This window comes from Hemiscyllium ocellatum, chromosome 16 (genome assembly GCF_020745735.1).
Source record: "Hemiscyllium ocellatum isolate sHemOce1 chromosome 16, sHemOce1.pat.X.cur, whole genome shotgun sequence".
NCBI classification, from domain to species: Eukaryota; Metazoa; Chordata; class Chondrichthyes; order Orectolobiformes; family Hemiscylliidae; genus Hemiscyllium; species Hemiscyllium ocellatum.
The window spans coordinates 72,975,985-72,998,932 of NC_083416.1; the positions used below are offsets into that span (position 1 = coordinate 72,975,985).

Sequence of the window (22,948 nt, forward strand, 5' to 3'; positions counted from 1 at the left end):
ATCCAAGGGCCAACATGCAGCGTAATCAGCAACAGAGTAACATCATGAGCCGTAAGGTGAAGCAATTAGGCTTGGATCGTCTAAAAACCTAGACCATCTAAAAAAGAAAAGGAAAATGTATAACTTCCATGTGGAATGGGAAAATGAATTTCTGATCATATTTGTAAAATATGCTGCCTCATACATCACCAAAATATGTCAATAAATAATGATGAGAATTTAGAATCACACCACATATTGATGATAGTAAATTCAAGGACATCTTTGTCATGAAAAGCATCTTTTGGGCATCGAAAGTTGATGGGCCGAAGGCTGTTTTGAAAAGTGAATAATATTTTTTTCTAAACCAGCAGCAAAACGTAAGGCCTGCACTGAAGCATCATTTCATATTGCAATCATTTGGCAAAACAAGAACTCATTCACAGATGGTGAAGTAATTAAAGAAGCAATGACTGTGGCTGATGACTCTTTATTCATTTAAAACTAAAATGCCGTAACACATCCCCAGTTTGGAGAAAATACTAGAATAAACAAAGACAAAAGAAAGTGGTTCCATACTGAAAATGCCTGTGCATACCCGAGGAAGTTAGCAGAAGAATTCAACAGGCAGTTTCAGGGATTAGATGTGATGAAGCAGATTATTATGTTTGTCTCAAATCTGTTCCTTCCACAAGACATTGATGGTTTGGATATTAAATTCCATCAGATATTTGATTTATAAAGCTGTGAGGTTGAAAAAGAGGAAAATACAATGCAAAATGATACTGGACTGAAAATCAGATCAAGGAATCTTGATTTTTGGAGACTCATGAACACAGAAAACTACTCACCTACCACCCTGTGCTTTCAAATGAAGACTTACTTTAACTCCACACACATTCTCCCAAGTGAAAATAATCAAGTCCAGGTACCTCATGCATACAGCTAATTGGTGGAATCCATACAACTAATTAGCTCAAACTACAACCCGGAGTTCATAGGCAATGGTGGATAATACACAATCACAGATATCACACTGCAACTTGGGAAGTAGAGGACAAAATGAATCATTATGCATTCTTGGTTTTAGATTTATACAGGAGAAAAATAAACTGTTTATTCTATATTTTCTTTAGGATAAATTCTGGTTGCATTTAATTGCAAAAAGTGACTTCATGCTTAGAAACCATTGGGGAAAACGTTGGGGTTAGAAAGTAAGGTTAAAGGGCAAGATCTTATTAATAATGCAGATGGCTCGAGGAGCTGTATAACCTATTTCAGCTCCCATTACTTATGTACTTATAGATGTGCATTTTATATTAATGTCCGTTTCATATTAGTTACTTGAATTCAATTACTTTCTCAGATATTGCTGGAAGGCTAATATTGTTAATGAGCAGCATTAAGTTAGAATGTGAGCTCCCTGACCCTCCACTGGTAAACTGACATTACAATCTTCTGGAAAAGTAATTAACATAGTATTAAAAATATAAAGTTTGTAAGATTGTGATTTTGGGAACGTTCCTAAATAAGGATAACATGGAGGAATGAAGGACCTGAATTCCACTGACAGTGAGACTGGGTGACATGGTTGTTCAAAGTCAAAGGGATCGAAGTAGTTTTTACTGGGAAGTAGGTGCAGTACATCACTAAAACATGACCTGAGCAATCATGTATTGGGACCAAAACCAAAACAGGAATTGTTGGTGAAACTCAGCAAGTTCAATAGCATCTGTGGGAAGAAGTAGAGTTAATGTTTCTAGTTCAATGACTGGAATACTGCAAGTAGCTTGTGACAGAAATGTTGGCATGGGAATCCAATGGTGATTTGAAGTGACTGGAAGCTGAGGGTCATTTTTGTGGACTTAACATTTAGGGCTGTTAGGTTTTGTAGACCCTACGGTCCAACTAGTCCACGCCTACCGTGCTCCCAAACTAAGCTATTCCCACAACTACCTGATGATGAAAGCTAGTGCTTCCAAATAAATCTGATAGAATCATAGAGTCATAGAGGTGTACAGAATGGAAATAGATCCTTCGGCCCAATCTGTCCATGTCGGCCAGATATCCCAACCCAATCTAGTCCCACCTACCAGCACTTGGCCCATATCCCTCCAAACCCTTCCTATTCATATACCCATCCAAATGCCTCTTAAATGTTGCAATTGTACCAGCCTCCACCACTTCCTCTGGCAGCTCATTACATACACGGACCACCCTCTGAGTGAAAATGTTGCCCCGTAACTCTCTTTTATATCTTGCAACTCTTACCCTAAACCTATGCCCTCTAGTTCTGGACTCCCCCATCCCAGGGAAAAGACTTTGTCGATTTATCCTATTCATGCTTCTCATAATTTTGTAAACTTCTATAAAGTCACCCTTCAGCCTCCGACACTCCAGGGAAAACAGCCACAGCCTGTTCAGCCTCTCCCTGTAGCTCAGATCCTCCAACCCTGGCAACATCCTTGTAAATCTTTTCTGAACCCTTTCAAGTTTTACAACATCTTTCCAATAGGAAGGAGACCAGGATTGCACACAATCGTCCAACACTGGCCTAACCGACGCCCTGTACAGCTGCAACATGACCTCCCATCTCCTGTACTCAATACTCTGACCAATAAAGGAAAGCATACCAAACACCGCCTTCACTATCCTATCTACCTGCGACTGTACTTTCAAGGAGTTATGAACCTGCACTCCAAGGTCACTTTGTTCAGCAACACTCCCTTGGACCTTACCATTAAGTGTATAAGTCCTGCTAAGATTTGCTTTCCCAAAATGAAGCACCTCACATTTATCTAAATTAAACTCCATCTGCCACCTCTCAGTCCAGTGGCCATCTGATCAAGATCCTGTTGTATTTTGAGGTAACCTTCTTCGCTCTGCATTATACCTCCAATTTTGGTGTCATCTACAAACTTACTCACTGAACCTCTTATGCAGGGATCCACATTATATAAATGACGAAAAGTAGAGGACCCAGCACCGATCATTGTGACACTCCACTGGTCACAGGTCTCTAGTCTGAAAAACAACCCTCCAACACCACCCTCTGTCTTCTACCTTTGAGCCAGTTCTGTATCCAAATGGCGAGTTCTCCCTGTATTCCATGAGATCTAACCTTGCTCACCAGTCTCCCATGGGGAACCTTGTCAAATGCTGAAAATGTGTTGCAGGAAAAGCGCAGCAGGTCAGGCAGCATCCAAGGAACAGGAGATTCGACGCTTCGGGCATAACCCCTTCCCCAGGAACCTTGTCAAATTCCTTGATGAAGTCCAGATAGATCACATCTATCACTCTGCCCTCATCAATCCACTTTGTTACTTCTTCAAAAAACTCAATCAAGTTTGCTGGACATGATTTCCCATGCACAAAGCCATGTTGACTATCCCTTTCCAAATACACGTACATCCTGTCCCTCAGGATTCCCTCCAACAACTTGCCCACCACCGATGCCAGGCTCACTGGTCTATAATTCTCTGGTTTGTCCTTACCGCCGTTCATAAACAGTGGCACCACGTTAGCCAACCTCCAGTCTCTGGCACCTCACCTGTGACTATCGATGATACAAATATCTCAGCAAGAAGCCCAGCAATCACTTTCCTAGCTTCCCACAAAGTTCTGGGGTACACCTAATCAGGACCTGGGGATTTATCCTGTTAGATCATAACCCGGTGTTGTGCGATTTTTAACTTTGCCCACCTGCCTGTGTTCAGCCCATATCCCTCCAACTCTTTCTTATTCATGTGCTTATCCAAATATCTGTTTTTATCATAAATATTTTTGTTGAGAAAAAAAGATTTTAATTTTTTACAAAATTATAAATCACTACAAAATAGTAAAACAACCCCTAATATAATGACAATAACAGAAAACAAACTATTACTCTACTCCACAAACCACTGAAGAGAGAGAGAGAAAAATAAACCTACAAAAACTACAGTTCAATAAATAATTAGGAAAGGTTAAATTAAACCAAGGTAAATTAAGTTATATTCAGATAATTTACTGCACTCAGCACACTCCCACCAAAGCTCTCCACCACTGGGAGCATTAGTAAGCAAACCCGCATCTGTTCAGGATTCATTCCCCACCCCCACCGCCACCCCTCACCCCCCATAACTAATGTACACCAGCCCAAACGTCCCAAGGGACTCTCTGACACCCAGCCCATTAGAATGTTCTTCCTCGCACAGAATGAAAGAATATTAAATAGCTTCTTCCCATGCACATCCAAAGAGAGGAGATTTGGCAAACCCAAGAGGAGTGATATCGGATTCAACTTAACTTCAGTTCCCAAAACTTCTTCCAAGACACTCACTATGACATCCCAATACCTACGAAGCTTGTGGCATGACCACTAGCAATGAGTAAGAGTGCCAACACCTGTTTTACATTTGGGGCATATTGGGGACGCTCCTGTCTCAAATTTCACAAGCTGTTCCAGTGCCGAATGAACCCTGTGGAGTGCCTTCAGGTGCATAGCCTGCGTCCTGTTCCAAAATCTTCCACATGTTCTCTAAAATCCAAGTAATCAACATCTACTTACCAATGTCAGACTCACAGGGCTGTATTCCCAAGCCTTACAGCTTTCTTAAATAAAGGCACAACATTAGCCACTCCCCAGTCCTCTGCCACCTCACCTGTGGTTGTAGATGATACATCTGTTTCTGTTAGGGTCTCCACAAATACCTCACTAATTTCCCACAACACCCTGTGATACATTTGATCAGGTCCTGGGGATTTATCCACCTTTATGTTTTTTTATGACCTCCAGCACTTCATCTTCTGTAAGGTGAACTGTTTTCAAAACATCATTATTTATTTGCCTGAGTTCTCTAGCCTCCATTTCTGTCTCCACAATAAAACCTAATGTGAAATATTCATTTAATATCTCTCCCATCTCCTGAGGTTCAACACAAAGATAACTTTGCTGATCCTTAAGGGGTCTGACACTCTCTCTCAAGTTGCTCTGTTGCTCTTAATGTACTTGTAGAATCTCTTTGAATTATCCTTAACCTTATCTGCCAAGGCTATTTCATATCCCCTTTTTGCCTTCCTGATTTCCCTCATAAGAATGCTCCTACACTCTTTATACTCTTCAAGAGGTTCATTTTATCCCAGTTGTCCAAATCTAAAGTATGATTCTTTTTAATCTTGACTAGAACTTCAACATCTTTATTCATGCATTTTTCCCTAATCTTTCACACTAACAGGAATGTAATGCCTCTGAATGCTTGTTATTTTGGGACAGCCTAACACTTATCAGATGTCCCTTTACCTGTGAACAGTCCACTCCAATAAATCTTTGAAAGTTCTTGTCTCATATCATTAAAATTTGCCTTACTCCAATTAAGAATTTTAACTTTTATTGAAGGCCTATGCTTTTCCATAATTATTTCAAAACTAATAGAATTATGATCACTGGTCCAAAAGGGTTTCCCTACTAACACTTCAGTCACTTGCCCTGCCTTATTTCTCTAGAGAAGGTCAAGTTTTTCTCTCTCTCTAGTAGGAACATTTACAGATTGATAAAGAAACTTTTTTTTGAATATGTCTAACTAATTTCCCAACATCCAAACCTTGAAAACCAGGGCAGTCTCAGTTAATGTTTGGAAAATTAAAATCCCTATTACTCTTGCATATATCTGATGTCCCTGCATATTTACTCCTCAATTTCCCTCTGACTATTGGGGGACCTAGAGTATAATCCCATCAAGGTGATCATCCCTTTCTTATTTCTGTTTTCAACTCATATATTTTCACTAGACAATCTCTCAAAAATATCCTCTCTAATTCTAGTAGTAATGTTTTTCCTCCTATTATTCCTATAGTAGCTAAAGCCCAAAACATTGTGTTGCCAGTCCTGTCCTTCCCTCAGCCAAGTTCCTGTATTATTAATATATCCCAGTCCCATGTTCCGACATATGCTATGAGTTCATCAGCCTTACTTGTTTGCGAGAAGTCTTAATCTGTTGAAATCAGTGAACAGGATCCATAGCTATATTCCTGGTCCGGGAATTGATATCTCTCTGAGGAGAATCCAGAAATGATGGAGGTGGAACTGTTTGTCACTGTATCTGTAACCCTGGAAGTTAATGGTCACCTGAAGCCACAATTCCTGTAGAATTCATGCTTTCATTAGTTAAAAGTTTATCTGTTTATACAGAATTGATTGTTTTTTTAAAATTTGTATCTTGTTGCTTATAGGAAGCTTGGGTTTACTGTTAAAAAAAATCTCTCAATCTCTCTCTGGCCAGCTGGTTGCATTAGTTTTGACAATGTACTGACATTAATACAGAAATTATTGTACTTGAGGGGCACAAATGTCCTGGGTAGGAGATTTGCTCGTGTGGTTCGGGAGGGTTTATGGGGGTGGGAACCAGAGCTACATATCTGAGAGGGTGGCAGTTGTAGATGGGGCATGACAGGACGTAGTGAATCTATCAGGGAGGTTTTTCATGTGATGAAACAAAAGGATGGGTTCAAGTGTGTCTGCTTTAATTCTAAAGTGTCAGAAATAAGAGTGACAAACTTAGAGCATGGATCAGTACTTGGGACTATGATGTTGTAGCCATAACATAGGGGCTGGAATGATTGCTAGATGTTCCAGGGTTTAGAACATTTAAAATGAACAGGGAGGGGGCAACGCTGTTAATCAGAGAGTGCATCACAGCTACAGAAATTAAGGTAGTTGAGGAAGGTTTGTCTACTGAATCAGTATGGGTGGAAGTTATGAACAGCATGGAAGCAGCTACTTCATTAGGGGTTTTATACAGACTCCCTAATAGCAGTAGGGAGATCGAAGAACTCATAGGCTGGCAGATTTTGGAAAAATGCAGATGTAGCAAGGTTGTTGTTATGGGTGATTTCAATTTTCCCAATATTGACTGGAATCTCCTTAGTGCAGATGGTTTGGATGGAGCCATTTTTGTCTAGTGTGTTCAGGACGGTTTCCTGGGGAGAGGCCATTTTGGATTTGGTTCTCAGCAATGAGCCAGGACAGGTGTCAGATCTCATGGTGGGAGAACGCTTTGATGATAATGACCACAACTGCTTCACATTTATGATATCCATGGAGAGGGAAAGGAGCAGTTACCATGGGAAGATAATTAATTGGGGAAAAGGAAATTATGACACAATCAAACAGGAGTTGTGAAGTACAGATCGGGAGCAATTGTTCCACAGAAAGGGCATGGCAGACATGTGGAAATTGTTTAAGGAGCAGTTGTTTCGAGTGATGCATAAATTTGTTCCTCTGAGATAGACAAGAAAGGTAAGATTAGGGAGCCTTGGATGACGAGAATAGAGGGGCTTCTTGTCAAAAGGAAGGAGGCAGGTTACATAAGGTGGAGGAAGCAAAGATCTAGCACAGCTTTAGAGATTGCAGGTTTACTAGAAAGGAGCTCAGGAATAGACTGAGGAGAGCCAGGAGGCAGCATGAAAAAGGCTTGGTGTGAAAGATTAGGGAGAACCCAAAGGTTGTATGTTGCTCGGTGTACTTTTGGTAATGAAATGTACATGTCATTTACCGTACCAATCACCTTGACACTTATTTAACACCTTCAGAACACATACATCTTTATCCCATCCTTAGGCCATTATCTCCTTGAACTGCTACCTCCTGCACTGTGACTCAATGATTCTTCAATTGATATCAAAATTTAACCAAAAGGGAGGAAATTGGGGTGTAAGGATCCAACTGTGAACCCCAGTTACATATGTCACTGTTAGAGAAACACAGGCATGAGATTGCATCCCTACAGGGTAGGTCAGGCAGTTAGCAAGACATTCAGTAAAAATAGACTCTCTTGTCTGTAGATACCTGTTAATTTGCATATGGCTATCAGTGCAAAACCTGTCATCAGACTCTCTACTCCAGTTTATTCTACTTGTAAATGTAATTCAGTTTCAAGATAGCACACACTCCCAAGTTGAATTCCCACTGTTTACCATATGACGAGCTTTCTGAATGAATTGGCTTTGAACTCCCTCCAAGTTTAACTCTTCTTACGAGTTGCACATATTACCAGCAAGTCCAGCACTTATTGCTGATCCCTAATTGCCCTGAACTGAGGGGTCATTTCAGAGGTCAGTTAAGAGTCAACCACGTTGCTGTGGGTCTCGGGTCACATTCCAAGCAAGGATGGCAGATTCCCTTCCTTATTGGACTTTAGAGAATCAGATGGTTTTCAAACAAAAATGAATGTTAATTCATGGTCATTATTACAGAGTTTAGTTGTTAATTTCATAAGTACTAATTAATCAAACTTAAATTCCTCTCACTGTTGATAGTGGAATTTGAACACATGTCTCAGGGCATTAGCCTGAGGTTTGTAGATTACTCACTCTACAATGTTACTGCCAGTCTTTCTAACCTGTCTATTTAAACTGTGACTGGAGCTAATAAACTCAGTCAGATGTAACAGTTAATATAACCAAATAATATCATGGACAGCCAATTAACAAAACGCCTGACAAATTGATGGCGATGTTTTATTAATTGAAGCTCGAAAACTGATATGAAACTTGGAAAGCAATACTATTATGAATTAAAAAGAGCAGAAATAATTGCATTGCTCTTCACTGAATGATAAGCTTGTTAATTTGTTCTTGTACTAATATAGCTTTCAGAAAGTCTGTGCCTACAACTTAATATTATCTATAAGAAATAAAAGGTAAGCCTCTGATTAATGATTTGATGCTTTTTAACTCATGTGACATTTCTACATTTTTGAAGAAGTACCATGTTTTATATTTGATTGGCCAATCTTCTTGTTCCTTTGTATTTTTCCTGTCACCAGCATATGTGAGTTTATCCCACTTTAATTGAAAGCACCACATTGCTTTGAGTAAAATTGTGAAGAATAACCCATGACTAACTCTTTAAAAGCTGTAGTTGAGATGTTGTGGGCACGCCAAAAGAATGAGTTGAACATGCAGTGAAGAATGAGTCCATTGCACGTACATTTCCACAACCTAGGAGATAGTGAGGACTGCAGATGCTGGAGAGTCAGTGTTGATAAAGTGGGGCGCTGGAAAAAGCACAGCAGATTAGGCAGCATCTAAGGAACAGGAGAGTCGACATTTTGGGCAGGAACCCTCCATAAGGACCTGCCCGAAACCTCAACTCTCCTTCTCTTCAGATGCTGCCTAACCTGCTGTGCTTTCTCCAGCGTCATAGTTTATCAACTCTCAACTGAACCTCCCTACTCTATTCCCTGTTATGGACCAAGCCAGACCACCTCAAAATATTTTAAGAAGGTAGTATAGAACCTTAGGCTTAGAGGAGATAATTAAGTGTAGTATTTTAGGAACCTTAGGTTCTACTCATAACTAACTAATACCCATTGAAGCAGGCAGCAACTTTATAGGTGCGTGATGGCTCTTGCTTCCTGGTTCTGCTTCAGGCACTAGCTCCAATGCCACAAGGGCCTTCTACTTCCAATCAGACAGAAGGATAATCCAATTTTGAACTCCTTATACACAGTGCTCACCAAAAGCTGTTGCATATTAACTTCATCCCAGCCACAACCTACAGCATGATCAATTACGGTGTTGCATTCTGATTGGTCTAGGCTTAGTGAGACCTATTGCTAATTGGTTAAAAGGCCACATGATCAACCTTTATTTGGCTTTTAAGGGAATTGGACATTAACTGATACCACTTCTTACTATCCCCTGACTGATTCCTTCAATTGTCAATTATCCATGGGCCTATTCTCTTCAACACATTTTGCTTTTGTCAATTTACTGGGTGGCACAGTGGCTCAGTGATTAGCAATGCTGCTGTACAGTGCTAGGGACTCAGGTTCAATTCCCATCTTTGACAACTATCTATGTGGAGTTTGCAGGGTCTCTGTGTGGGTGTCCTCCAGGTGCTCTGGCTTCCTCCCACAGTCCAAAGATGTACAGGGTAAGTGAATTGGCCATGCTAAATTGCCCATAGTGTTAGCTGGATTAGTCAGGAGGGAATGGGTCTTGGTGGGTTGCTCTGGATTTGTTGGATCAGAGGGCCTGTTTCCACGCTGAATGGAATCTAATCTATTCATAAAAGGATAGTTTGCAGTGTTCTTTGCCTCTTTGGTAGAGGAAAAGGCAAATATATGTAATCAGGACTCAAATATTGATAACCTTGAACTCATGCTTCAATGTTGTCTATGTTGGCAAAGTTTCCATTAAAACAGACACATAACTTAGTACTGGCCAATTGCTTTTTTCCTTCGAGTGCATTCATTCTAATTGATTTGTTTTTGCCATGTTGAATGTTTGGAAATAGTTTATGTAATTCTTTATACTTACTAAAGCAAAAATAATGCAAGAAATACGAACCTCCAAAGAATTGTTCTAAACTCTAAGGGATTATACAATTACAAACCATCACAAAGTTAACTCTGATAGAAAGGTCACATTTACTCAATTGCTATACTTCTAATGCACCAGTACAAGGACTATACACATTCCCACAGTACATTTCTATGTTAAATGATTTGATTTGATTTATGACTGTCACGTGTACTGAGGTACAGCGAAAAGTGTTGGTCTTACATGCTTACAGACAGATTATACTATACAAGTGCATCAGGGCAACAGAACAGAGTGCAGGATATAGTGTTTACAGCTGCTGGAAAGGTGGAAATAGACATCAATATTAACATTAAAGGGGACCTTTCAGTATTCTGATAACAGTAGAGAAAAAGCTATTCTTGAATCTGTTTGTATGTGTACACAAACTTTTATGTCTTGCCCAACAGAAGAGGGTGGAAAAGAGATTAATCAGGGTGGGAGCAGCCTTTGATTATGTTGGTTGCTTTCCTGATGCAGTATAGATTAAGCCAATGCAGCTAAGCAGACTTATATGATGTTACAGTACTGAGATCTGCATTGACTATATAGGTAGTCCTGTGTTGTAAATATGTTTTGTTCTTGAGTCTGTTCACAAGCCAATTTGTATGCAAGCTAGAACAGAGTGCAGGATGATATAAAATAGCAGTTCATACGTACAGGAAACATTTGAATGTTGGATCATTAATATTACACCCCTGTATGGGATCATGTTCATAAGTCACACATAGATAAATCAGGGATTCCCTGTACTCAAGCAGAATAATAGAACATTGGATTGATCGATGAACATACTTTAACTGTGAAATTAAAACCAAACTAAATCAATCATAAAATGTCAGATTATCTCTTAATCCTACATGGCTAATAGGAAGAAAGAGGCTGTTGCCTCTCATAAGAGTTGAGATGAAGGGAGTATTCTCAAAATACATCTTAGCATTTGGAGGAAGCAGATTTTTATTTGATGGGAGGGGGTTTCAAATTCCTGCCCAGGCATGTGATGTGTATTACCTAGAGGTCTTCTTTGAACCATAGGTATGGGGAGCTCCTCTGAGGTCAACCATTCAGGTAGGTGATTTGAAGCCAGAGCTCTAGGACAGAAGCAGAGGTGCAACTAACTGAGCTCATGGCCTCTCTAAAGAGTGGGTGAGAGGCAGAGAGAGCAGGATTGGGAGAGAGAGGAAGGGAGTGAGAGACCTCACATTTTTCTCCTAATTCTTCCTGATGTATCTGCACTCTTTGACATGGTTGACCACATCCTCCTCCTCCAACTGTGTCCATCATGAGACTGTACTCACCTGGTACCTCTGTTAACTATCTTGATTGAAGCCATTATGTAATCAGCAGAATTGATAAGGGGAAGCCAGTGGAAGTGGTTTACTTGGACTTTCAGCAGGCTTTTGACAAGCTCTCACAGAAGAGATTTGCATGCAAGATTAGAGTGTATGAGATTGGGGAAGTGTACTGACACAGATAAAGGGCAGGCTAGCAGACAGGAAATAATGAGTAAGAACAAATATGTCTTTTTCTGAGTGGTAGGCAGTGACTGATGGGGAACTGTAGGGACAAATATTTGGACCCCAGCTATTCACAATGTGCATTAATAATTTAAATGAGGGGGAACTAAATGTAATATTTCCAAGTTTGCTGATGATATGAAACTGGGTGGGAGAACGAACGGTGCAGAGAATGCAGTGATGCTTCAATATGATTTGGACAAGCTGAATGAATAAGCAAATGCATGGCAGAAGAAACAGGAAGGCAGATTATTACCTTAATGATGATAGGTTAGGAAAGGGAATGGTCCTTGTATACCAGTTACTGAAAATAAGCACACAGCAGGTGATGAAGAAGGCAAATGGTATGTTGGCCTTCATAGTGAGAGGATTCACAGGAGCAGGGATGTCTTGTTGCAATTGTACAAGGCCTAGATCAGACCACAAAAGGAGTATGGCATGTATTCGTGGTTTCCTTATGTGAGGAAGGATTGTTTGGTTGTGGGGGGAGTCCGACAATGGGTTTGCAAGACAGATTCCTGTGATGGCAGAACTGACATATGAGATGTTGAATTAGTTAGGTATATATTCACAGATATTTTGAGGATTGAGTGGTGGGGGGATGGGGGAGTGCATGGTGGCAGAGGGTCTATCATAGAATCATATAAAATTCTAATAGGACTAGACAAGGTAAATATAGGAAGGATGTTCCCGATGACCAGGGAGTCCAGAACCAGGGGACACAGCCTAAGGATATAATATAAGCCATCCAGGACTGAGGTGAGAAATTTCTTCACCCAAAGAGTGATGTGGAATTCTTGCCACAGGAAGCAGTTGAGTCGGTACCAAAGTATGTTTTCAAGAAGGAGCTAGATATAGTCCGTAGAGCTAAAGAGATCAAAGGGTATGAGGCAAAACTGGGAACAGGGTATAGAGCTGGATGATTAGTCATCATCCTACTGAATGGTGGAACAGATTCACCTGGCCTATTTTTGTTCCTATTTTCAATGTTTCTATATTACATTTAAATAAAAATCCATTCATGAGATATGGGTGTTGCTGGTTGGGCCACCATTTATTGATCTTCCCTCATTGCAAAGAGGAAGTGGTGGTGAGCTGCTTTCTTGATTGGCTGCAGACCATGTGAAGTTATGAAATGGCTTCTCATTGTGTTCCCACATAATTCCCTCTTGTGTACCCCGAGGGTCTGTCCTGGGCTCCCTCCCACACACTGCATGTACCCCAACCCATCCACAAGACAATGGCAGTTTTCATATGAACACTGAAAAACACCCAGCTCTTCACCATCACCACTTCTCTTGATTCTTGCACTGTCTGACCACCTATATGACATCCAATACTGGGTGGAAAGAAATGTTACTTACTTAGATTAGATTACTTACAGTGTGGAAACAGGCCCTTCGGCCCAACAAATCCACACAGACCCTCCGAAGAGCAACCCACCCAGACCCATTCCCTACATTTACCCCTGCACCTTTAACACTACGGGCAATTTAGTACGACCAATTCACCTAACCTGCACATTTTTGGACTGGAAGAGGAAACCAGAGCACCTGGAGAAAACCCACGCAGACACAGGGAGAATATGCAAACTCCACACAGACAGTCACCTGAGGCGGGAATTGAACCCGGGTCTCTGGCGCTGTGAGGCAGCAGTGCTAACCACCGTGCCACCCACAGATAATTCCCACGTTCTCCAACTAAACATAGAAAAGACTTAAACTGTTGTCTTCAGTGAGTGAGACAAAAGATGAGAGAGGGATAGTAAGAGGTTAGAGAGAAAGGATGATGGAGAATGAGATAGGGGAATGAAAGTGAGAAAAAGGATGGGGGTCAGAGGGAGGGTGGAGCGTGTATGTGACAGAAGGAGAGTGAAGCTGATTGTGAAAGAGGTAGAGAGAGAGGATGAATGTGAAAAGAGGAAGAAAGAAGGGGAGAACCTGTGTTTTTAAAGGGAGAGAAAAGGAGATGAATTTGAGAATAAGAATGATAAAGAGAGATATGCAAATGGCAGGGGGAGAGTTAGTACTTGTGATAGAGTGTGTGTGTGTGTGTGTGTGTGAGAGTGAAAGAGAAAGAGAGAACTCCTACGCTTTAGGGAAGGGATTCTTATTCAGATATTTCTGGTTTTACATTCGGCTTTACAAGAACCAATGGGCTTGTAAATAATAAATTGATTTCTATTAAACATATTTGAAGAGGAAAGTGTTTCTGTCACAACATTGACCTGGAACTTGTGTCAACAGTTGCTTAGGATTAATTATCTGAATCTAATCAGAATTATTCGGGGACTGTGCTGATTGTATTCCCTCGACTTAATGCGATTGAAGGCACATGGGTGTCAGAGGTTTCCATGCATTAATGAAACACAGCTACACGGTTTGAACAAAAATAGCAATATTTATACAAAGCAATCTTCTCAGTGCACTGTGGAAGAAAGAGAAAACCTCAGCAAGTAATTGAGGCAAATTAACTGTATTGTTAAAGTATGACAAGTTATCACATGATTGATCAGCACAGAAATTGTATGTGGTGACATTCAGTACCTGTGGGACTGTACCTCTGTGAATCAGCATCTGTGGGACTATATCCCAGTGAGAGTCAGTGTGTGTGTGGGACCCTGTACCCAGTGAGAGGCAGTGTATGTGGGACAGTACCCCAGTGAGAGTGTGTGTGGGATTGTACCCCAGTAAGAGTCAGTGCGTGTGTGTGGGACTCCATACCCTAGTGAGAGTCAGTGTGTGTGTGTGGGACCCCATACCCCAGTGAGAGAGTCAGTTGCGTGTGGGGCCCCGAACCCAGTGAGAGTCAGTGTGTGTGTGGGATTGTACTCCAGTGAGAGTCAGTGTGTGTGTGTAGGACCCCATACCCCAGTGAGAGTCATTATGTGTGTGTGGGACCCTATACCCCAGTGAGAGTGTGTGTGGGACACTGTCCCCCAGTGAAAGTCAGTGTGGGACCTCGTACCCCAGTGAGAGTCAGTGTGTGTGGGGGACTGAACCCCGTGAGAGTCAGTGCGTGTGTGGGGCTGTACCCCAGTGAGAGTCATTGTGTGTGTGTAGGACCCGTACCCCAGTGAGAGTCTGTGTGTGGCGGGGGGGGGAGACATCCTTTACCCTAGAGAGAGTCAGTGTGTCTGGGACCCATACCCTAATCATTACCTTTGCAACTAATAGGGCTGTCGGGCTATTTCAGTACTCAGTGAAGAGTCAACCACATTGCTGTATGCTTGTAGTTGTATGTGAGCCAGAGCATATTTGATGTCCCACAGTTAGATTTTCTCTCCATGCAAGAACTGAAAAACTCATCAAGCTGGTTACACCATCTCTCAGCTTGTAATGTTTTTTTCAAGGCCAGTCAATGATTGACACATTGCCTGCTGCTCCTCCTGTTCACTTCAAGTCCCTGGAATTCATTATTAGTGTCCCGATGAGCCCTCCGTCATGAACTGCTGTCCCTGTTACCATTTGGCTTATTGAGCTCACAATAATGTTGCCCTGTGAACTCATAACAAGGTGTGCAATCCTGCAGAACCAATGTGTTCACTTCTTCCTGGTGAGTTTTTCAATGATTCAAATTAAATCATTTATTAGGTGTCAAGTTTCAAATGTCTAAGCTTATGAATTATCCAAGAGTTTAACATTCATTGGACTCAATGATTTGCCCTTGTGGTTTAAGAAGAATGGAAACTAACTGAGGGTGACTGCAGAATTCAAAGTCAAATAACACTAAAATTAAAGAATTCTGAAATATCTATTATTACATTTCTTTCTGTCAAGGACATCATAGGAAATATATAGGAGATGTTTGCTAAGATGGAATGCTATAATAGAGGGCTGCTAATGTTATTTAGTTTCCATTTTAAAGTCATTTACTATTCTTTATATAATATTTTGAGATTTCTTATTAAAAGTTTGTAGCTTCGTAATAAGAAATGTCAATTTGGGAAGTAGTTGGGGCAGTTGAGGAGCAGGACGATGCACACTTCATTGCCACCATGTGAGGGGGCTGAATTCTTGTTATATATGTTTGTACATACAGTCTTTCTTATTAACAGGAAAAAAAATGCAAAAAAATTCACTTTGCAGTCTAACAAGAGCTTTAAAAATAGAGGCATGATGCTGCATAAAAGCAAGAGTGACATATATTTAAATCTTTGTAAATCATTTATCAGATGTCATCTGGTGTTTGTGGCCAAATTGAGGAAGAAAGATTTTACAAAGTGTTACAATTCAGCATTAATTACATGAGACTAAAGGTGAAAACCTTCAGATGTGTGAAGATTGAAGTAACTATGGTCCTACCCCTTATAACAAGAAGTTTAAGGGGTGATTCAAAAGATGTATTTCAAATCACGCAGGATTTTGATAGATGAAATAGAAAAAAAAATGAACAGCAAGGGATTGGTAATGAGATGATATCGAGTTAAAGTGATTGGTAAAAGAACGAGGGAGCAACAAGGAGCAGTTGTTTGGTAATGAGCTGTTATGTCCTAAAATAGAAAATCCCAGGAGAATGTTTAATAGTAACTTTCTGAAGGGAATTGCATAAATTCTTGAAGGGGAAACATTTGCACGCTGTTGGGGTTGTGAGATTAACTGGATAGCTTTACTAAACAGAAGTATTGCAGATGTTGGAATCTGAAATAAAAACCAGTAAAGGACTCAACAGGTCTGGTAGCATCAATAGAGAGAACAGTTGATTAGTATGGGGATCAAGATTTATATGGAGAAGGTAGGAGAATGACATTGTGAAACATACCAGCCATGGTGGAATGGCAGAGCAGACATGATAGGCGCAATGGCCTAATTCTCTAATCTTGACTCTGCAGTACCCACTTTTGCCGTTCGGCACCTTAAGCCTACTCCACCATTCAATAGGATCATAGCTAATCTGACATACTTCACATTCAATTTCCTGCCTTTTCCCCTGCAAACCTTGATTCCCTGACTGATCAAGTATCTATCTATCTCAGCCTTAAATATACAGAAGAACTCTGGCCCCACAGACCTCTGAGTTTCAAAGACTTACAACCCTCTGAAAGAAGAAATTCCTCCTCATCTCAGTCTTAAATTGGTGCCCCTTAAATTTGAGACTGTGCCTTCTGGTCTGAGACTCTCCCATGAGAGGAGACCCTGTCAAACTCCTTCTGAACCTTATATCTTTCAATGAGATCACCTCTCATTCTTCTAAACTCCAGTGAGTACAGTCCCAATCTGACTAACCTTTGTAAGACAATCCCTCTATTTCAGCTATCATCCTAGTAACCCTTCTCTGCTTATCACAATGTCTCAGTGAATCGTATGTATGTGTGTATGTATGTATATAAGATATTGGTCAGATATACATAAAAATATTAAAATAGCATAAATATGTTGAGAGACACAAATGATGAGCTGACACACATCACTGTCTAATCATATCTTTGCTCTGTCAGATGAAGCATTTGTTCCAGTTTGCAGACATCAAAAGAGGCAGTTCTAATGTATATTTAGTTTAATGTTCTTGTACAAACAATTATATAAAACTGTTTTAAACCACTCCAAAGTGCAACCGAGACCATAGAGTGTTTTGAATGACATCTGTTTTTAGACTGTTGTCCATCTCTCGGTCCTGTGCCTGCTAACAGATGGATAACTATTAAATGAGCCTCTAGAAACACAGAAACAAACATCACCACCAATGACAAGCTGTAAAAGCCGATGCACAGTCCAAAGCATGTAACAGCAAATAGCAACTACCTAGCAGGGGAATCCTACACAGAGACAGAAATACTGCTTCATTAGGCAATGTTGTTAAAAACTTAACACTTTTTGTCTCTTTAAGGTGACTTGAAATAATATTCAGCAAAATTGCTTGAAGTAAACAATGACCTTAAGAAGCTGTGTTTAATATTTCAAAGGCAGGACACTCATTTTCTTGACATTTTATAATTATCTGTTACCTTGAGTTAAATCAAACGTTGATCCACACAGTATCACTAACATCCCTCCCTCCCAGCTCCAACATTTCATCACTTCATTTTACTACATTCCGCCCCTCACTTCCCAGTTTATTTTCTCCAGCATTTTATCCTGATTTGTTTATGATTAGTCATTAGCTCCCTATCCTTCGTTTCTCGGTATTGAATATTCTACAGCTGGAGCAAATGCATGAGAGTATTGATGAATTCTGTGAGAGTTGGAGGCAGATTAGCAATCGGTTGGACCAAGTTTCTCTGTGACTAACTCAGTTATTCACAGCAGTTAATGCAAGATTGTGATTCCTGTCAGAAATACTAAACACCAACTAGAAACAAATGGTCCACCGAAGATGAACAGACACAGTTCTGTTCCCACGCGGAATAGTTTGATACAGATCTTACTCTCAGAGTCCTCCTCCCAATTATTGCAGCTTTACAATATTTTGCAACAATTTTTTGTTAGATTTCCTTAAATGAAGATTGTTATTAAAAAGTCCCCATAACATGTTTGTTCAGTTCACTAAGCCATTCCTGGGTTTGCTTGTGTTACTTTCTGAGGTTATGAGATCCCAGTTGCGCCAAGACTCATTCCGCTTGTGTGGCTCATGCGGGGTAAGGTTTGCATGGACTTGCTGTAATCGTGGGTTACAATCCGCCCGTTCTCACCAGTGCCTCCCTGTGATGGGACCCTGTCCGTGGCTCTCATCGCTTCACTTATCGAAAGCTGCTAAGGAGAAGGAAGCAGATACCGGATAAGATAATGGAACCAATAGCTAAGAATTCAAGATTATCATGAAGGTATGAACACTATATGATTACCATTAAATTGATGAGAAAGTAAAACACACGATTGACCATAAAGCGTTTTTGTCTAATTTTGCCATCTGCAATTCTTGTCTTGTAATACATACAGGGTTGGGGACGATGGAGACTGCTGGAGGCTAGGCTGTCAGCAAACATTACCTTTTATTGACCATCATATTCCAAGTATGTATAAGAAGGGTCTGTTTCCATGGTATGCATTTCTGTGATTGTATGTTACACAAGGCTTCTATATGCAGTGTAGTGTCTCTCCTCTGGACCAAGAATCCTGGGTTCAAGGCCCACCTACTCTAGAGGTGTGTAATAACATCTCTGAACAGTTTGATTAGAAACTATCTAGAACCATCTCCCAGTAGTTCTAGTTATCATTTGTCATGGGATCTTACACCTCTGGTGAAGTAGACTGTTCTATTACATGCTTAATGTTAACCCTTTGCATCACATATCCCCCAGTACCCCTCAAAATCTCTGAATCTATTGAATACACTATTTATACAATCCTACACTGTACTGACATATGAAGTCAAACGCTGCTGTGTGTCGACTCCAATGAAACTCAATAAAACTTGGAAATGGGATGGGGATTGAGCAATATCCAGTTAGGTTTCTGGGGATTGGAGGTTGAGTTACTGGGATAAGGGGAGGGGATGACTCCTGAAGACGATGAGTTTGTTTCTTTGAATGCGGAGTCCATATATGGTGAATGGACCCAGAGGTTACAGCAGAAGAGAGACTGCTGGAAGAATTGGTTGAATTCCTGATTAATAAAAACAAAAACACATGCCACAAGTAGTGAACATGATATATTCACCACAGTATCTGGAATGCTTTCGTATGAGAAACACAGCTCCATCCACCCATGCATCAGACAGATTAAAGCCAGATTTAATGAAACCTAGGGAAATATAATTAGAGGTAATTGGAATGAGTGCCCAGGGAGAAGATTAGGCACTTTCTGTGACAGAAGGAGACAGCTGTCTGGTAAACGAGGATCAATTATAAATCAAATGCAGAGAATCAGAACCAGATGAACTCTGGACTCCTGAGAATACTGCTCCCCATGATATGATAGAGCCTTACTAATTGTCATTGAGCTCCCTGTAGACATGGAGGACATTCACTGTAATTTATTCTTTACAGAAGCTTTTATAAAGATTATATTTAGTAAACTCACAGTGAATAGAATCTTTTTTTCTGGGGAAAGGGCCACCTGTGAGCTTAGGCCATGTGCCTAGATCTATACTTCATCTCTTACACCCTGCGTTGTATCCAAAGCGCAGCCTAAATGAGGAGCTTAGATCCATCTGCGTTGCCATGGAAATGGCATTTTATCAGCAAGCTTTGAATCAATGTGCTTGTTGGTTCCAATTCCACATCAGTTGACTTTGGAGCTCCTTATTAGTAGACAAATTCCAATTTATTAGAGGGCAGAATTTGGGTAAGTTATGAACCCAGTTACAGCTGGTTGAGGTATTTGATATCATGAAGAGGGTCTAATGCCAGGCACAGAGTTCCAGAATGACAAGGCAGAATGGTGGCTCAGCGGTTAACACTGCTGCCTCACAGTGTCAGGGACACAGGTTCAATCCCAGTCTCAGGTGACTGTGCGGAGTTTGCACATTCTCCTTGTGGGTTTCCTCTGGGTGCTCTGGTTTCCTCCCACAGTCCAAAGATGTACAGATTAAGTGGACTGGTTATGCTACATTGCCCATAGAGTACAGGAATGTGTAGGTTATAGGTTCTGGATGGGATGCCCTTGAAAGGGTTGGTATGGGTAGGGATTCTATGATTCCAAGCCTTGATATTGGAAATGAGAGACTGGCTAGATGCCCTGCAAAGCTAGCAGGGACAATATGGCAGTAACTGACATACTCCCTCCTTCAGATGCCCATCTGCCCAATATCCACCAATACCCATATTCCTTGTCCTAAACTTCACATTCACCTCCACTCTGTCCTTCACTCCTGTATTCCTACTCATGTGCTCCCATTCCTTTTCTCATCCTCTTGTCTCAAGCACTCTCCATCCCTATTCCTTCCTCAGATCATCCTTCCACCAGTCACAGCCTTCATTCCTCTCTGTCGCACCTCTTTGTTTCCCCTCTCATCCTATTCCCTCATTAAGTCATCCCCACCTCACCCCTTGTTCACTACGTCATAAACCCTTGTCATGTCTGTTTGTACCACAGCAGGTGAAGGGTGGCCAGTTCCAAAAGGGGCGAAGTTATGCGCTAGGTTGGATCTGGAGTGGGTGAAGCAGGAGAGGGCACCAGAGTGGTGAAGGGGTAGTCAGGCTTTGAGAGGGGGGGGTCAGATCCAAAGTGGGGGCTAAGGGTGTCTACTCTGGCAGGTCAGGCAGCATCTGAGGAGCAGGAAAATCGATGTTGCAGGCAAAAGCCCTTCATCAGAAAAGCCCTCATTCCTGATGAAGGGCTTTTGCCTGAAACATCGATTTTCCTGCTCTTTGGATGCTGCCTGACGTGCTGTGCTCTTCCAGCACCACTCTAATCTTGACTCCGATCTCCAGCATCTGTAGTACCCACTTTCGTCCTGTGTCTACTCTGGTGGCAGGGGAAGGGGTGTCAGGATGGACTGAATGAAGGAGGGTCAGATTCAGGGTGAGTGAAGAGCTATTGGCTTGTGGGGGTTCAGGGTGGATGGATGAGTGATGAATGCAGTTACCCTGGACTGGAGTGGTTAGTTTCGGGATAAGTCTGATCAGAGTCTGGGGGTGTAGGCAAAGTAGGGAAGAGGTTCTGAGAAAGAGTAACACTGGACTCAAAATGTTTCTTTCTGTACATATGCTACGTCTGTCCAGCATTCTGTGTGTTTGTTACAGACTGACTGCATCCGCAATACTTGCCTTTATGTGAGCTATTGTTAGGGGTGTTTTGGTTAACTATGGGGTTAGTTTAATAGCTACTCAGGAGTTAGAACATATTTAGTTGTCTAATATTCCCCGAGCAACACTACTTCGTTTCAAATAGATTCCCTACAGTATGGAAACAGGCCCTTCAGCCCAACAAGTCTACATTGACCCTCCAAAGTGTCACCCATCCAGACCCATTCTCCTACCCTACATTTACCTCTTACTTATGCACCTAACACTACGGGCAATTTAGCATGGCCAATTCACCTAACCTGCACATCTTTGGATTGTGGGAGGAAAACAGGAGCACCCAGAGGGAACCCACGCAGACACAGGGAGAACACGCAAATTCCACACAGACAGTCGCCTGAGGTGGGAATTGAACCCAGGTCCCTGGTGCTGTGAGCTAGCAGTGCTAATCACTGAGCCACCATGCCGGCCAAAAACATTCGTTGGAACTTCTTGAAGTCTCTGATTTAACAGGAGGCTTTCGAAGGGTTCCAGGTGTAATGTATTTGACGAGTGGAATCTTCAATTTCCTGGGCTTTTCCTTTGGAATCTGCTTTAATGGGGATTCCACAGTGTGCCCATATACAATTCCCATTTACTCCAGAGAAATGACCGGCTGGCAAGTGGGAAATCCAAGCCAAAGTGTTTTATACATTTAAATAAATTAACTCATGGAGCTAATAAATCTCTGACAAGCCCAGCAATGATTTATCACCTTCATTCGTGTTGCTTCGGTTCTTGATTTGTAACAAAATTCCACTAGCGCCACGAGCATTGCCAATCCAAGTCCACCAATCAGGATGTAGAAAACCCCTGCTACGTTGCTGAGACTCAGCGCACTTGTCTTGTCCTGAATGAATGAAGGAAAGGACAAATGTACTCAGAACAGATTCATTACAAAGTTTGGAAGCTGATCATAAATTGAGTCATGGGTTGAACTTGGCTTTGAGTCACAATGTGAACCAGGTGACAGTGAGCCTGCAGTAGGGAAAGAGTTGGGCCATACAGGAAATGGCGATAAAACTGGAAAGAGAAGCCAAAGAGATTGACCTGTTTTACACGATGGCAGAAAGCCAAACTCGAGCCAATGCTGTACAGTTCATCAACAATACAAATTCAGCACACTCAAGTATCAATCACTAACTTGCTTTCTGATGGCCACTGGTCTCACTGATTTTACTATGGGCACATTCTGAAATATTGGGGAAATTTAACACAAATATTCCCAAGAAGTGTCACTTTGTATTGAGTATGTGGACTGAAGTGGGCTGAATGTGGGGTACTGCTGAGGTCTGAGTGTGGGGACTGCAGTGTTCTAAGTAGAGTCTTCAGGAGTTGGATATGGGAGACTTAGGGCAGTGGGGGGGGGGGGGGGGGCGGGTGGGAGGGGAATGCTGCAGAGAACTGAGTGTGAGGGTACTGAGTGCAGGGGCTGCAAAGCCCACTA

At 41.4% G+C, this 22,948-nt stretch overlaps 1 protein-coding gene across 1 annotated transcript in view; it reads right to left on the reverse strand.

Moving 5' to 3' along the window:
* Positions 1-18,361: 18,361 nt before the first annotated feature.
* Positions 18,362-22,948, reverse strand: part of LOC132823277 (glutamate receptor 1-like) — a 204,792-nt gene continuing 200,205 nt past the window's right edge. Inside the window, exons 15-16 of the mRNA XM_060836930.1 lie at positions 22,217-22,351; positions 18,362-18,526 (exon numbers count right to left, since the gene is read on the reverse strand). Coding sequence (XP_060692913.1) covers positions 18,362-18,526; positions 22,217-22,351 — 300 coding nt within the window. The remainder of the gene's footprint in view (positions 18,527-22,216; positions 22,352-22,948) is intronic.